The sequence below is a fragment of the Phoca vitulina genome, unplaced genomic scaffold, assembly GCF_004348235.1.
Source record: "Phoca vitulina isolate PV1807 unplaced genomic scaffold, GSC_HSeal_1.0 scaffold1, whole genome shotgun sequence".
In the NCBI taxonomy this organism is placed as follows: domain Eukaryota; kingdom Metazoa; phylum Chordata; class Mammalia; order Carnivora; family Phocidae; genus Phoca; species Phoca vitulina.
The window spans coordinates 8,976,877-8,992,903 of record NW_022589704.1 but is presented as its reverse complement, the minus strand read 5'-3'; the positions used below and the strand labels follow the sequence as shown (position 1 = coordinate 8,992,903).

Below are 16,027 nucleotides of genomic sequence, written 5' to 3'. Positions count from 1 at the left end.
GCCCTCATTTCTCTACTCCCAGCATCCTTAGCGCGTGTCCCCAGAGACCTTCAGGAAGATTCTACAGGAATGAAAAATGAAGGAAAAAGGATGATGGAATATGAAAGAGATGTGGATGGATGCAGGATGCAGGCACTTAGGCACCTGGCCTTGAAGCCTCCTCCTGGGCCCAGGACCGGTGGGAGGGAACAATGAGAGCAGGTGCAGTGGAGGCAGCAGCATTTCCAAAGAGGAGGGTATGAAGTGGGGGAGGGGAGATGAGGAATTTGTCTAGAAGCTGTATTTGCCGGACAAACACTTTTAACAAAGACAGTGTTATGGGGACGCTGGTCTTGGCGAGGAAGCTGGAAGGGATAAGGCTGCGAAAGGGGCTGAGTCCATGCCTGATTGGATGGAGGGATGGATGGACGGACGGACGGATGGTGGGTGGATGAATGGAGTGAGTGAGTGAGCGAGTGACCGAGTGAGTGACTGACTGAGAGAGTGCGTGAGCAAACCTCAGCCCTCCCTCGGTGGGAGCGGCGCGCCCCGCAGGGGTCACTGCGCGCCCCGGGGGCGGGAAGGGGGCGCAGGCGCGGCGGGCGCCGAGGCCCTCCGCTGGGGGGGGCGGGGCGGACTAGAGGCGGGGTTAGGGAAAGGGACGCGAACACCAGCCAAACTTCCGGTGCCTGCCAAGCGGGGAGCGGCGGTCGCCCAGATCGCGGCTGCTCGGGCAGAGGCTGCAGGGCGGACGCGCGGCCGGGCGCAGCCATGGTGAAGATCAGCTTCCAGCCCGCCGTGGCCGGCATGAAGGGCGACAAGGCCGATAAGGCGTCGGCCGCGGCCCCGGCCCCGGCCGCCGAGATCCTGCTGACGCCCGCTCGGGTAAGAGGGGCCGGGGGGCTCAGGCTGGAGTCGGGGGGCGAGGCGCGCCCCAAGGGCCCCGGGAACTGCTCGAGGCGCATCGGGGTCCCGGAGCCGTGACCGGAGGGAGTGAGGGTCCGGAATGGGCCCTCCATCCGAAAGTGGGGAGAGGGCTTGGGTCCTCTCCGAAAGCGGCAGCCGAAAGCAAAAGTCCGAAGAGTGGGAGGGGTCCGAGTCGCTGGTCCCCAGGTGGGGAAGCGCTCGAGGTCTCTTCCCAAAGTGGAGGGGCCCTAAGCGGCTGGCCCCAAGACCGGGGAACGGGCCGGTAAGAAGTTGGAGGAATGCTGGTGGGGGGTATGCGTCTGTTTCTAATCAAGGGGGAGGGGCCGAGAGTCGAGCCCCAGGTGGGGGATGGGAGGAGGGTTGGACGTTGTTTCCCCAAAGTAGGGAGATGGGTCAGGATTGGTGGGGAGTGGCTGGGGAGAGGGCGGGGGGGGGGGAGAGGGCCGGGGGCCAACGAGGGGGGGGGGGCCGTTGATTTCCTCCCAAACGGGGGCCTGCGGGGGGCCGGGAATGTGCTGCTGGTCTGCACCTGAATTGGTGGACCAGAAAATGGAAATAAACCAGAATCGGCCCGGCTGCATGTCTGGGATTGGAGGTTTGAGGTTCCAGGTTCGAGGTTCTAAGGCCAGGTGCCCAGATCTCACCCCACCCCCTGCCGTCTGGACCTCCCTGCTCCCCTCTTCCTTCCCCTCCGGGCTCTCGCTCTGGGCAGCTCCCTCCATCCCGCAGGGAGGCTCCCCCCTGCTCCGGTGCTCTCCCGCATCCCGGAGGCTCTTTGTGGGGGCGGGCCTCGGTGCACTCCGCCCCCTCCGGCGTCCTCCCCCCTCCTCCCCCTTCCCTCCGGCCGGGGGGAGAGAAGGCATTTCCGCCAGTGGAAAACTGTCTGAGCTGCGTGGAGTCTGACCCGGAGAGGGCAGGACGCGTGGCGGGCGGGGAGGGGAAGGAGAGCTGGTCCAGCCAGGCTGTATTGTGCTCCGGCAAAGGCGTCCACGTAGCCCTAGTCTCTGGCGGTCTTGGGGTGCACCAAGCGGTCGCATCTAGACTGGACTTCCAAAGTCTTTGTCCACTCCCCTTCTCTGCCCGCTGCGGGCTTCTCATGAGTCTTTCTCAGCGCCAGGGTCCTTCCCCAAGTTTTGTGGCTCAGATTCAACCTTGCCCAGAGTATTGGGGGGGGTGTGTGCAGGCGGAGAAAGAGGGGACACTTGAGAGGGGCTTCAGAGGTGGGTGGTGTCACATCGCGAGCAAAGACCCTGAGTGAGGAATGCACCGAGGAGCCCTCCCCTGTCCGGATGTGGTCATTGCATCATCCAGGACCACTTGGGCTGGGTTGGGGGTTGCTGTGCACCCCCAAACAGAGCAACTCCATCTTCCTCCAATGTTAAATGGGCAGGGGGCATTCCATATTTGAAGACCATGGTCTGCAGCTTTAAAAGTTTGCAAGGGTCTCTTCAAGCTTCCTTCCTCCCTTCACCAAGGAACCAGCTTCCTCTGCTCCTCTCAGCCCAGGGAGGGAGCAGGGCTGGGACCTTGCCCCTTTCTTCTCCCAGGGCCTGCTCCCCAGCTCAGGCCTGGAATTCAGACCCTGCCTCTGAGGGCTGTAGGATTCCAGCAGAAGGGAGGACCAACCAGGCAGTAGGAGGTTGTAATTCAAACCCTGAGAAGGTCCACCAAATTTCACAGGAGCGGCACATTCTCCATGCCGATGGCGTGGGGCTGGATGGCAGGTACCCGCATCACCTGGGTAGTAACTGATACCCAGCTTCTGGCACTGAAAGCCAGCATCCTCTCTTCCCCCTCACCCAGCGTGAAATGGAAATAACAACATCTTCCCGGTGCTGTTTTTAATGGCCGTGAGCCTGCCTCCCAAACCTTGTTAGTTGCACAGGGTCCCCTGGCTGTCTTAATTTGGCACGGAGGGGGAGGATTAAAATCCTGGTACCTCTAGGACAGAACTGCGTATCAGTAAACGATCATAGCTCCCCAAGGCCCTGAGGTGATACAGAGGGGGCTTTGGATGTTCCCTGTCAGTTCTGCTAGTTGCCTACTGGAATTGGGGGGTGGGGGGAGAGTTCACTGCTCTGGGCCTGTTGTGCCCTCACCTGGCCAAGGGGCACATTCCCGTGTCCAGTAACCAGGGTGTGGCTCAAGCCCCCCTCTCCTGCCTCTGGCGGTGAGCACAACAGGTGCCAAGCATTCAGACAGAGGGCCACCATTTAGTAGGGCACTGAAGCAGACGGTGGGTGGACAGGCAGGCCCGACTGGGAGGACCAGCCTTCTCCTTTATCAAGACAGAGCATTTGAGGTTTGCCCCATGCTGATGGGGACGCAGAGGAAAGCTTATTAGAAGGTTTCTTCTGGCTGAAGGGGACCTGAGAACCCTCCTTGGTTACTGAACTGGACTCAAACCGGATATAAAGCCCTGGAAGGACCACTTGGGGAATGAGCCTGTGAATGCCCTCAGCAGTGAGCTCCCCTGTGGCTGTTCCATGAAAATGTCCACCTGCGTGCAGCCCCAGGGGGCCAGGGTGAAGCAGCGCAGCACCCTCATGGCGGGGCTCCCCCCTGCCTCTGAGCAAAAACTCAAATACAAGGAGGATTCTGTCCCCAGACCTGCTGCTGGGAGGAAGTGCCTCAGTGGGCCGGGAAGGGATGGGGGTGGGGGCCCAGCTGGGCCTCCAGCTGCCCACCCTCTCCTTGGCGCTTGCCTCAGAGGTAATGAGAAGCCTGTGCTGATGGGCGACTGGCGGGGAGCCAGCCTGGAAAGTGGGCTGCCCGGGAAGCATCCCCTCTTGGCATGCGCTGGCTAGATCCTTCTTCCCCTTTGGAGGCCTACCGGCCAGCCCTGCACCTCTCCACCCAGCTCCACTCTCCCCTCCATCTGCCTGTGCCAGAGTGCATGCGCGCGCACACACACATACACACATACACACACATACACACACACACAGCCAGGTGTAGGCATGTGCAGACCGGACTGAGCTGGGGGGCTGCTGTTGGGCTTGGGGGGCTGCAGGAGGAGAGAGACAGACATGTTCAATACCATCCTCTCTTCAGCGCTGGCTAATTTTCTCCTTGGCTTTGCCTTTGATTAATGACTCCTGCGTCGCCCCCTCCCCCAGCCTGCATACCTGGGGATCAGATTTCACTTTCGGCGTCCTGGCCTCAGGCCATTGGCGGGAGGGAGCTGGGTCTCCCGGAGTGGTTGGGGGAGGGTTCCCTGCCAGCCGGGAAGGCGGACCTGGCCGGGCGTGGAGTGCTTCTGCCCCAGTGCCCCAGTACCCGCTGGCCCGGTGAGGGACCTTTGTAGGAAGGTGGTCCTGCCCCTGGTCCTGCCCCAGAGCGGGGGGGTGGGGTGCTTCCGGGCGTCCCGTCCCTGGCCTGCCCTGGGCCTTCCCGGGGGGCCTGGGCTTTTGAACACACCACGGTGGCTTTTCTCTTCCCTATTTCCTTCTCTTTTCTCTTCGCTCTTCTGGGCCGGTCCTTGCATGTTTCAAGGCTGTCAGCCGACTGCCAGGGAGGCTGAGTTCCTCTTAGAAAAAAAAACTGTTTATGGTAAAATCATGGAAGCGCAGCCCGGCTCCCCCCCCCCCCCCCCGCCCAACACCCACACACACTCTCCAAGTTTGTCCCCCAGAAGAGCTCTTCCAGCAGCCCGCTTTGCTGCTCGTCCTTCGGAGCCTTTGTTCTCTGGAGTCTCATCTTGACTGTCAGGAACCGAATAGACGCAGAGCAGAGGGTGGTGCGGGAGTTCTCGGGGGTCCATGCGGTTCCTCACCCGGCGTGAGCCCAAGCCACCGGCTCACGCCGAGCCGCACGACAGGAATGGGGTTCCATGACTCCCTGTGGGCACGTACCCAGCGGTCTGGGCCTATTGTGCCCTCACCTGGCCACAGTTCACCCAGTTCTGTGTGCTCCGATGCCCACTCCCCCCAGCCCCGCTCGGGCTGTCTGTCTGTCTCTCTCACACAACACATCAGTGACCTTGAACCTGGTCTGCAGCCTGCGAAAGTGAGATGCTGAGGGGAGATGAAGCCCAGGAGGGCCAGGCAAGAACCCCTCCCCCTCCAGCTGTCAGCCTGGGATGCAGCAAGTGCATTTCTGGCTCCCTGCCAACCTCCTCCCAGCAGCCTGCAATTGTAGCTTAATCCGTTTGCAGTTAATTTGGACATTGTTACCGAGGAACTGTAGCTGGGGGGCTCCCCAGGAGCCGTGGGAGTCCGCTGAGTTAATGCTCCAGTTGGCTGGGCTCCCCTTGACCGCTGTGGCCCTGGCTTTGCTAACCCGTTTAATGAGCCATTGCGGGCCTCAGTGCAGCGGGTAGGGGAGGCCCAGGCCCCTGTCGGCCCCGGCCGGCCGGCTCACGTGCCCCACACGAGTGCTCAGCGAGGCACTTTGCTCAGAAAGCCCAGTTGCCTTGGAAACAGTAGGCAGTGTTTTTCTACTTTCTAAATGGAAGCCCCCCCAAAGGCCTGGCTGCTCCATGTGGGGGGGGGTGGCATTTCCCTGGGTCACCAGCATGACAAGGGAAGCATCTGGGGGGGGGGTCTCAGGAAGCAGGCTTCTCCACGGACAGCCAGGAATCCCCAGGTTCTCTGTTGGGTGGTATGGGGCCCAGTAAGCAGTGACAGCTTCCGGGCAGGATTGAGGGGCCCTCCGTCCTGTGTGGGGCTTGGTGTCTGAAGTCCCTTTTGTCTCGAAGCAGAAACATCCATGGCTCCCTTTCTGCCTCCTGGCAAGCTCCCGTCCTGCTTTGCCTTCCAGCAGGGCGCAGGCAGGGGAGGGGAACAGGGGAGCTGAGCCTCAGATCGGGAGGGGGGTGGGATCGGGAGCTGTGTTAGCCTCAGATGCGTGAGGGGCATGTCCACTGCACATCTAGGACAGGTGGGGGATCCTCAGCCTTCCTAGTGACCCCCACAGAGTAAGGACGCAGGGTGGTACCCAGGGGGCGCCCTGGAGGCCGTTTTCTCCTCAGCCACATAGCCACCCCCATGCCCACCCGCTCCCCAGGCCCTTAAAAACACCTCCCCCAGCCAGAAGCAGAAAGGCCGCATTAAAACCGCCTTAAAAACCAGAGGCCTCCTTGTCTGTGAACTTCAGCCGAGGAGCAGGCTCTGAGGCTCTCTCGCTTGTGGCCCATTGACTTTGTTTTGTTTTGTTCTTTTTAAAAACAGTTCTCACAAGCTTGCCTCTCTGGTTTTCGTGAATGCAGGAGCGAAAGCATGGCCAGTGCGCAACCTCAGCAGCTGTCCAGGGCCTTGGCCCTGCAAAGGAGAAGCTCAGCTGAGAAAGATCTGCTATTTTTATCTAGCACTTCATCCTTGACAAAGGGCTTTCAGGTTCTTTGTCTCTAATCCCTGCGTCTTCACATTTCCAGAGAGAAGCTGGGGGATGGGGTTGCAATGCTCCCCTTGCAGGGATCCTAGTCCCTGCTGGGGCCCCTCTCAACTTCCAGTGACCGCTCACCCCATTGCACTCAAATGTCCCACCCCAGGGGCAGGATCCGAGGCTGGTGCAGGCAGCCTGGCCTGTCTCCCAGGTCAGCCATGGTTCTTTGGGACCCACTCGGGACTCTGGAGGAGCAGAAAGGCCACCACCTCATCTGCAGGAGCCCCTGGGTGGCTTGCTCCTTGTGGGCCCCCCCCCGTGACAGCAGCTGTCCCTGTGGGACCTTGGTTAGGGAACCCCAGGGTGCTGAGCAGATGCCAGCCAGGTGGGTGCCTCTCTGGTCTTGATCACAAGCCCCCCGCAGCAGGGCTGGGTTGGTGGGAGCCCCAGCACTCAGCTGGTGAGTTTGAGGCAATGGGTTTGGCCTCCCACCCCTGCCAGGTAAGCTCCCTGGAGGGCAGGCAGGGGTGTTGGGGAGCAGGATGGGCCAGGGCACCTCTCTGTCCCGTGGTGCAGAGGCTGGGGGCTAGCTGGTCTGGTGACAGATGTGCCCAGGGAAGGGGAGGGGCCTCCAGGGGCTTTTGTCCTTTTCCTGGGTGTGGGTGAGTGGGAGAGCCCCAAGCAGGGAGGCATTTGCCCCTCTGATGGTACTCCCCATTGCTCCCCGAGGCCAGGCCCCCTGTGCTGAGATAAGGGCCTATCTGTCCGAGGTAACTTGGACCTGAGCTGGGTCCCCAGCCCGCAGGGTAAAGGGAGAGAGGACACATGGCACAAAGCGGGCTAAGCAGGCAGTTCGTGGCATATGTGGAGTGAGAAGCTTCTGGCTTCCAGGCTGGAGCTCCTTCCCTTGCCCCACACTGCCTCAGCTCCTGGAGGCTGCGGGGTCTTTGGGACTGGACTCTGCCCTCATCCTGACTGTATCTGGACCCCATGGAGGAGGGATTGAATGGGGACAGTGGTGGCAGAAGCAGACCTGGGCTCCTGCAACAGCTCCCAGGATAGGTGAGGGCCTGGGTTCGGGCAGGGGGGTGGGGGGACACGCACAGACATGAGAGATGGCCCAGGTCACCCAGCTCCTGAAGAGCCTGAATCATGACACTCTCAGGCCGGAGCTCCGGGTCAAGCAGTGTTACTGAGACCGACACACACACCGTGGTCCACCAGCCCAGACATGTGTGCTGGGAGTAAGGTCCGTTTGACTTACTGCTGCTTGGCAGCCCCGAGGCTACTGTCGTGAGCCCGTCTGGCTCCCCAGAGCAGATTTTTTCCAGGAGCCTCCTGCCCTGGCCTCTCTGACGGCAGCCACTCCACCGTGGCCACGTTTCCCTCCGGGCAGAGGTGCCCCGGCTTCCGGAAGCCTCCAGATTTCACCCTTCAGGATCCACTCCCGAGAGCCTGCTTGACGCTCCCGGCCAGATGCAAGTGTGGGGCCGTAGCTGCCCCCCCGGCAGGCGGAGCTGTGCCCAGCGCGGATCCCAGGCTCAGGGCTGCCTGGCTGGAGGGAGACCAGCACCATGCCCGGACCCCGTGGGCTTCCTGGGACCTCCGTCTCCCTCAGCCAGTGACCATTCCCTGCCACAGCCTTCCTGGTGGAGCCCAGAAGCCACCTCCCACTGCCCCGGTTCCTGTCCACCCTGTGCACTGCCGCATTTGGGTGGATCCGAAGCCTTCCCTGGCTCCCCATTGCCCAGAGCAGCAGCTCCCCAGTGCACCCCAATTCCTGCAGGTTCCTGGGTCTGGTGCAATTATTAAGGCCATGTCTCTGCTTCCCCCATTCTGTGTTTAAGAGGGTGACACTGTGGTCACAGCTGGGATAATGAAGAGGACGAAAGGCCTGGGTGATCCAGATGGGCCTGCCTGATCCCAGGGCATCATTCTGCGTGGCTTCGATGTGGGTCTCAGTTTATCTTTACCTGGGAGGAGACTGGGGAGGCCCTGGCAGGGCATTCCTTCCAGATGATGCTGTGTGTCCCCATCATGCCCCCCGCCTTGTCCCAAGGCTCAGTCCCCACCAGCAGGGTGAGGTCTCCTTTGGGAAAGGGACGGGAGGCTTCTGGGAGGTACGGGACCACCATCTGGCTGAGCCGGCCCTGCAATCCACAGGAGGAACGGGCCCCCCCGCAGCGCTACAAGAAGGGGGGCTCTGTGGGCGGCGTGTGCTACCTGTCGATGGGCATGGTCGTGTTGCTCATGGGCCTTGTGTTCGCCTCCGTCTACATCTACAGATACTTCTTCCTCGCACAGGTGAGGCCATTTGGGGAGGGAGGCACGGCGCTCAGGGAAAGGTGCTGTTTAGAGGGGCTTGCAGGGAGGTGGCAGGAGCGGCTGAGAGCTAGGTGCTTGGGGCTTGTGAGGGGAGGGGCGGCAGGTGACTTGCCCCCGGGTGGGAGTGGGTGCCCAGCCAAGCCCAGAAACCCTGCATGCTCCCTCCATGGGGCCTCCCTGGGCATGCGCCAGCCCACCCGGCCCCTTGCCTGGAGGGGGGAGCAGGGCCCCGTCTTCTGACTCCCGCGGACCCTGGCAGACTGCCCTCACCTGCCTTCAGACCCAGCTGACGCCCAACCGGGAACTTTCCCAGGAGCACAGTTAGCAGTGGGGGACCCGGGATGGGAATCCATGGCCCCTTCCCACATTGTCACCCTGGAGGGTTTTCACCAGAAACCCAGATCCAGCAGAAATCGGAACTCTGTGATCCCTCTAGAGCCGGACCCTGTGCCCAGGGGTCATGCTTTAAGGACTTGCGTTCCTCGGATGTTTATTTGGATTATAAAACAAGGAAGGTAGACCGTGGGTTGATGGACAGACCCACCAGCACCTCCTCCTGCAAGGGGTGGCCTCCACCCATGCTGGCACCCCGGGTTAAGTACTCACACAGCCAGTCGGGGCCTGCAGCTGGGCGGGAGAACTAGTCATGGTCACGGTGACCTTGTGATCAGTCCAGACCTAGGGCGGGAGACGGTGCCACCAAGGTAGTTCAGTTAAAGCTCAAAAGAATAATCGTTAAGTGCAATGCACAGGGAATTTCAGAGTGACAGAGAAGCTGGGAATTGCCAGTCATGTGTGACCAAGTGACCTCTTCCCACCCTCAAGCAATGGTTTTTAACTTTGTTACTTCGTTTTTTCCGTGATGGAAATTACTGAAGAGTTTTTGTGTTCCATGTGACTTTTCCCTGGAAACCTCAGCTCCCACACACCTGCCGACTTCCCTTTTGTTTGGCATGTCCCCCCCACCTCTTCCCCATCTTCCCCTCCCGCGGGCCCTTCCTGAGCACCCTAGGACCCTCCTGCTCTAGCTCCTGGTCCCCTCTGTTCCCAGCCCCAACTTGTGCTCCCCTGGGGCTCCTCACCCCACCCCACTTGCTGGGAAATGGGGGCACCTCAGAGCAGCCTCCGAGTCTGTGCCCTGGACAGTACGATTCACGCGTGATGATTCATTCCCCTGGGGGAGCTCACACGAAAACAGAGAAAGGGCAATTCTGCCGATGGCAGGCCAGTAGTCTGCGCACAGATCTGGGGGCCCCTGGAGAGGGACAATGTGGGCACGCTGGTCCACGTGCTCAGCCACTTGGCCTCAGTCATGTCACACGCCTCCCCACCCTTGATGTGAGGGGGCGATTTGGCTGGCTGATCACATAGGGGCTCAGTGTTTGTCAGGACTGCTCAAGGGGCCTGGGGTCCAGGGAAGGCGGTGGGACCTGTGTGAGGTTGGACACAGAGCTACCTCCTGGGCACCCCACAGGGACCGACAGTTCAATCCGGGGCTCCTGTGTTTGCCCCTGACAGCCAAGGAAGTTGTCCACCTCGGACCCGGCAGAGCCGGCTCACCCTGACTCTCCATGTTTCTCAGTTTCTCCATCTGTGAAATGGGTTTCATTGCCCCACCCTTCCCGCTTGCCAAGGCCCTGGGATCGTGGCGTGGTGGGGTCGGCAGGGTGGCTGTGCCGAGGGCGCTGTGTGACCGGTCTGTCTCTCTCTCCCACTCCGCCCCCCCCCCCCCCCCCCCCCCCCCCCCGCCACCAGCTGGCCCGAGACAACTTCTTCCACTGTGGGGTTCTCTACGAGGACTCCCTGTCCTCCCAGGTCCGCACGCGGATGGAGCTGGAGGAGGACGTGAAGATCTACCTCGAAGAGAACTATGAGCGCATCAATGTGCCGGTGCCCCAGTTCGGCGGCGGTGACCCCGCAGACATCATTCATGACTTCCAGCGGGTGAGGCCGGCCGGGGCTGGGACAGGAGTGGTGGAAGGGTGTCCTGAGGACCCAGAGCCCCCCTTCCACCAGGGGTCATGAGAAAGGAGAACAGGAGCGAAAGGAGAAGGCCAGTGTCCCTAGTACCTCCTTTGAGTATGTACTGTGTGATGGCAAGTATGGGTAGTAGACGGCGGCGGGTTAGGTTGCTCAGGATTTTGAAGACCCTGCTTTTGTTATAGAGACAGTGTTTATCACTGAACGGGAACCAGCCATGGTGGATTTTCTCCTCGGCCACCTGACCACTGCAGACACTGGCCATCACGGGCCAGGCCGGTGTTCCTTGACGTTTTCCGGAGGTGTAGCACACCTACCATCAAGTGCATTAAGTGTACAGCTTGGTGGATTTTGCCAGAGGCTACATGCAGTGCTCCCCAGATCAAGATTTAGAATTTTGCCAGCACCCCAGAAGGTTCCCTTGTGCCCCTTCCCCCAGTCCATACCCCCTCCCCAGAGGTAGCCATCCTTTGCACTTCTTTGTTTTTTTAGATTTTATTTATTTGAGAGAGAGCATGAGCAGGGGTGGGGGAGGGGCAGCGGGAGAGGGAGAAACAGACTCCCCACAGAGCAGGGAGGCTGCAGGACTCGATCCCAGGACCCCGAGATCATGACCTGAGCGGAAGGCAGCCACTTAACCGACTGAGCCCCCCAGGCGCCCCCACCCTTCACACTTCCGTTGCCAGCGACAGTTTTGAGGCTAGTGAAACAGACTCCCCAGCTGTCTGTCCCCCATACTTGGTTCCCAGAGCTTCCTAGGGATTCTCCAGAAGGATCCCTTCGCTCTGTATCCTGGACATTCTTGTCGCTGAAGCCCACAGGGAGCCAGGGACGGAGCATCTCCTGCTGAGGGTCCAGGCTGTCCGCAGGGATGACAGGACCTCACAGGGGTGATGAAATGCACACTTGGAACATTACTGTCTTCCCCACACCTCAGCCCCGTGACCCCAGAGAATGGCCTTTATAACAGCTGAGGCGCTGGACACTTGGTGTGTTTCATGTAGTGCGTGGAAGCTCCCGCAGACACGGGCGAGGCGAGGCGCAGGAATCAGGGGCGCGTGACGCTGGCATGGCAGGCTGGTGGCTCTGGTGGCCCGAGGGGCCCGTCGGGGCCAGGCCCTCGCCTGCAGAGCCTGACACTCCCCTCCTCCCGCTCAGGGCCTCACCGCCTACCATGACATCTCCCTGGACAAGTGCTATGTTATCGAGCTCAACACCACCATTGTGCTGCCCCCCCGAAACTTCTGGGAGCTCCTCATGAACGTGAAGGTGAGCAGGAGCCCTCGTGGCATCTTGCGGCGCTGCCCCCCGTGGACGCCAGGCCTGGGGCAAGGGAGGGTCCTGCGGTGGGGGTGTTGCTGTCAGCTGGGCCCAGCACCCCAGATTGGCCCCTACTCCTCCATCTTCTTTCTCCCATGCCCAGAGTCAACGCCTCTCCTTTTCTTCTCCCTACCGTGCTCTGCCTCCCTCCCTCTCTCACGAAGAGCCCAGTTTCCTTAGCCCCCTAGGCCATGCCCTCCCCGTTGGCAGTGCAGGGAACCCCCCCCAGCAGCACTCCCCCCTTGGGGAGGGAGACCAGACTCCCCCACATGCAGCACCAGGGCACAACCAGAAACTGACTGCGCGCGTCCGAAGGGCGAGCCCCGGGGGCTGTGGATGGGGAGGCGGACGGGGGTGGACGGCACTTCAGGTGGCAGGGGACTCCCGAGTGAGCAGGACAGCGGTGAGGGGAGTGGGCGGCGGGCAGGGGAGCCCGAGGTGGGAGAGCCGTGCGTGCTGACCCAGCCCTGCGGCTGCCCCCTCCGCAGAGAGGGACCTACCTCCCGCAGACGTACATTATCCAGGAGGAGATGGTGGTGACGGAGCACGTCAGCGACAAGGAGGCCCTGGGCTCCTTCATCTACCACCTGTGCAGCGGGAAGGACACCTACCGGCTGCGGCGCCGGGCCACCCGGAGGCGTGAGTGGCCGGCCCCACCCGTCGGGACCCCTGCCCTGAGCTCTAGGCCACGGCCACCGTCCAGCTGTGCCTGGCTGGAGCTCAGACCATAGCCATACTAGCCGCTCATGGTCACTCAGCACTTCCCGTGGGCCAGGCCCAGGTTCACACTCCCTACGTCCTTCCAAGAGCCTGTAAGTTGTCGTCATCCTCATCGTTATTCTTGCTGCCCCTTGAGAGATGAGGAAATGGAGGGACAGAGAGGTTAAGTGACACTCCTGAGGTCACACAGCAGGGAAGGTGCCAGAGCTGGGCAGTCTGACTCCAGCTCTTGAGCTCTCTCACCCCTTCAGTGCACTGCCTCCGGGTGAGTCTGGGTGTCATCTCCTGGGCCGCCTCTTCCTCCCCTCACGCCCTCCCCCTCTCAGGGTCCTGAGGTCCCCCTGGTAGCCTCTGTGGCCCAGCAAGCGCCCGGCCAGGACACAGTCCTCACTGAGATTCTCTCTTCCCTCCCAGGGATCAACAAGCGAGGGGCCAAGAACTGCAACGCCATCCGCCACTTCGAGAACACCTTCGTGGTGGAGACCCTCATCTGCGGGGTGGTGTGAGGGCCTCCCCCTCCAGGCCCCACCCCTGCCCTCTTCCTTGTTTCTCTTCTGGCCACTCTGGCCCTCCTCCTTCCCCTCGCTTAGCTTGTACTTTGGACACCTTTCCATAGATGTGACGTGTCTCCTGGTTCCTTTCTAGCCCTGCCCGCCTCCCCGTACCAGAGCCGTGACCTCTCGAGGCCCCACCTCTTCTGAGCTCCCGGGTCTGGGGGACAGGAGGGCGCCACGGGGTGGTTTCCGTGACCACCGTCCTGCAGTCGGGTCTGCCGGGGCCGGCCCCCAGCTGCGCTGGCAGCCCAGGGGAAGGCTGGACAGAGGGGCCAGGCTCGTGGGGGTCCTGGGCGAGGGGACAGCAGGGGATGGGGTGTGGTGTTCAGAAATGTCTGCACAGTTGGGGAAGTCCCACAAGGCTTGTTCCTCGGACAGTCCCGTGTCCAGATTCCCAGGTCTGGGCTGAGGATGGGGGAGTGTGCCCAGGGATGGACCCACCCAGAGCACAAGGGAAGGTGGGGTCCTGGGGCTCCCCCCAGGGCTCGTCAGTGCCTTCAGCCCACCAACGGGAGCCTGGGGTGACGGGTGGGGATCAGTCTGTCAAGCACAATCGTTCTCCGAGTGGAACCAAAGAAGGGAGGAGCCGGGGCCCCCCTGGCCCTGGCCCCCCAGGAGCACAAGCATGGGGGTTCTGCGGCCATGGCCACAGGGATGGGACAGAGGGGGGGCCACTCTCACCCTGTCGGCTGGCAGCCCTGCGCGGCTGAGCGCTGAGCAGAGGCAAGGGGGTGGGCTCGTTGCTTTCTCCAAGCTTGGAGCTGTTTTAGAAGATAATGTGGGGGAAAGGGAGAGCCACCTGGTACTTGTACACCCTGCCACCTCTTCGTTCTGAAATTCCGCCCCCCTCGGCTTTGGGGGAATGCAGCCTTTTTTTCCTTTTCCTTCTCACTTTTGCATGTTTTTACTGATCATTCAATATGCTAACCGTTCTCAGCCCTGAGCCTTGAAGAGGAGGTTCCGACGCCTCCGTCAGACTTAGGTGCGCTCTGGAGATGAAACTCTTAAATGCTTTGTATATTTTCTCAACTAGATCCCTTTTCAGAAGTGTCTGTAGAACAATAAAAATCTTTGACTTCTGACTTGGACTTAGGAGCGGCGGGGAGGGGTGGGCAGAGGTGGGGACGTTGCCGGGTTCAGCCGAGGAGGGTCCGTGTCCCCCCAGTCCTCACACCTCGCCGAGCCAGGTAGATTCACATTTTTACAGGAAGGAGGAGGAAGGGGTTTGGAGACCGGAAGTAACTTGCCCAAGGTCATGCTTCTTTCAAGTGCCCATAAACCACCCCATTTAGTTCCACATGGAAGATGACATCATTATTGCTTGTCCTTAAGCACAAGGACAATGTAGTGTTCCACACAATTTTGAGGCAATTAGTAACCATCCCGGTGGATCTGAGCTGAGGTTGGCATGAGTCACAGGGTCGCATTCTGCAGGGAAGGAGGCGGTGGGAGAGCCAGCCCAGAGCTTTGGCCGGGTGGAGCCCAGAGGCGGGACCTCGGGCGAGTGTGGGTGCCTATGCTCTTGCAGCTGGTCTGGCTCAATAATCCTGTGAGGGACATAAATGACTCAGGTTAGTGCAGACACACTTGTTCTCAAAGGCAATCTTGCCCAGACGTCAATCTACATGCAATGCAATCACAATTAAAACACTGATAGGCTTTATTGTTTAATTTGACACAGTTCTTTTGGGAAAGTCAACATGGGGAACGGTCGGGTAAATCCTCAGAAGGGGAAAGAACAGCCTTCGGGTATTAAGCATTATAAACTACCATAATTAAGGAGTCACAGGTAGCAAAGGAGAAGGTCAATAGGACAGTGGAGGGCCTCGAAGTTGTGTTAAATATAAGGAAATTTAATGGGGGCACGTGTGGGTTCTTTTTAATGGCTAGCCATTTTGACAAAAATTAACCTGGATCCTACTTCCCTGTAACATTAATTCTGGATAGACCAAAGTTTTTAAGGATGATATGAAGCCATAAAAGTACTTAAGAAATGATTTAAGGGACTCTTAGAGGAGGGAAAACCTAAGCATGGTACCCACCAGTTACGACTTGACTATGGAAAACAAATTTACGTACAGCCAAACACCACAAAGTCAAAAGATCTACAAGGGGGGCAAACTAGGGGAGATGCTTTTGAAACCTAGGACATAGAAAGGGCTGTTTTCCTCAATATGCAACGTTCTTATAAATCATGAAACATGAACAACCCAACGGGTAAATAGGCAAAGACTATGAACAGGTGGTGCAGAGTAAGGGAAATACAAGTGGGTCATTGCTTAAACGTGAAAAGATGTTTAATTGCAGTTGTTTTTATTAAATATTTTACACTGTGAAGCATTTACTACATATAAAATGCTGCATATAAATCACAAGGATGTAAGTGATGAAGCCTCATGACCAGTGTGTATCTGGAGACCCACCAGCCAACCTAATGAAACAGAAGACTGCCAATATTGCTGATTTCCTCATATGCACCTCTCCATTTGCTGCTAACAAACCACCACCCAGACTTAATGGCCTCACACAGCAGTTTACTATTTTTCCTGGTTCTCAGGGATGGCCGAGTTTGGCCAGCTCTCAGGAGCTGCTCACCCCCGCTTTGCATTCAGCTGGGTGCTTGGCTGCACTCCCCATCCAAGGTGCCCCTCCCCTGCCACGCCTCACTCAGCAGGGCCTCCAACCAATACCCTGGCCTTCCTTAGAGTTTGGCAACAAAGCCCCAGCCAGAGGAAGCCAGAGGCTTTAGACCTCTTAAGGCCTGGAATCCAAAGTTCCAGAACGTTCTTTCATTGCATTGTTGGTCAAAGCAAGTCACAAAACCAGCCCTGACTTAAGTGGAAGGGACGTAGACCACCTGTAGATGGTGGGAGAAGCGTTCATGTGCAGGGATGCAG

General features: G+C 59.7%; 1 protein-coding gene across 1 annotated transcript; it reads left to right on the top strand.

The window, feature by feature from the left end:
* Positions 1 to 619: 619 nt before the first annotated feature.
* Positions 620 to 14,212, top strand: ITM2C (integral membrane protein 2C). Its single transcript, XM_032400189.1, has 6 exons — positions 620 to 864; positions 8,395 to 8,535; positions 10,312 to 10,500; positions 11,695 to 11,805; positions 12,345 to 12,495; positions 12,991 to 14,212. The coding sequence occupies exons 1-6, from the start codon at positions 751 to 753 to the stop codon at positions 13,080 to 13,082; spliced, it is 798 nt and encodes a 265-aa protein (XP_032256080.1). The 5' UTR covers positions 620 to 750; the 3' UTR covers positions 13,083 to 14,212.
* Positions 14,213 to 16,027: the final 1,815 nt, after the last annotated feature.

What these genes read in the sequence shown, in the direction of transcription:
- ITM2C (XM_032400189.1), top strand. Translation starts at nt 751, where the DNA reads ATGGTGAAGATCAGCTTCCAGCCCGCCGTGGCCGGCATGAAGGGCGAC. An exon ending in TCCTGCTGACGCCCGCTCGG is followed by an intron (nt 865 to 8,394) that starts GTAAGAGGGGCC and finishes TGCAATCCACAG; the next exon opens with GAGGAACGGGCCCCCCCGCA. An exon ending in GCGCCGGGCCACCCGGAGGC is followed by an intron (nt 12,496 to 12,990) that starts GTGAGTGGCCGG and finishes CTTCCCTCCCAG; the next exon opens with GGATCAACAAGCGAGGGGCC.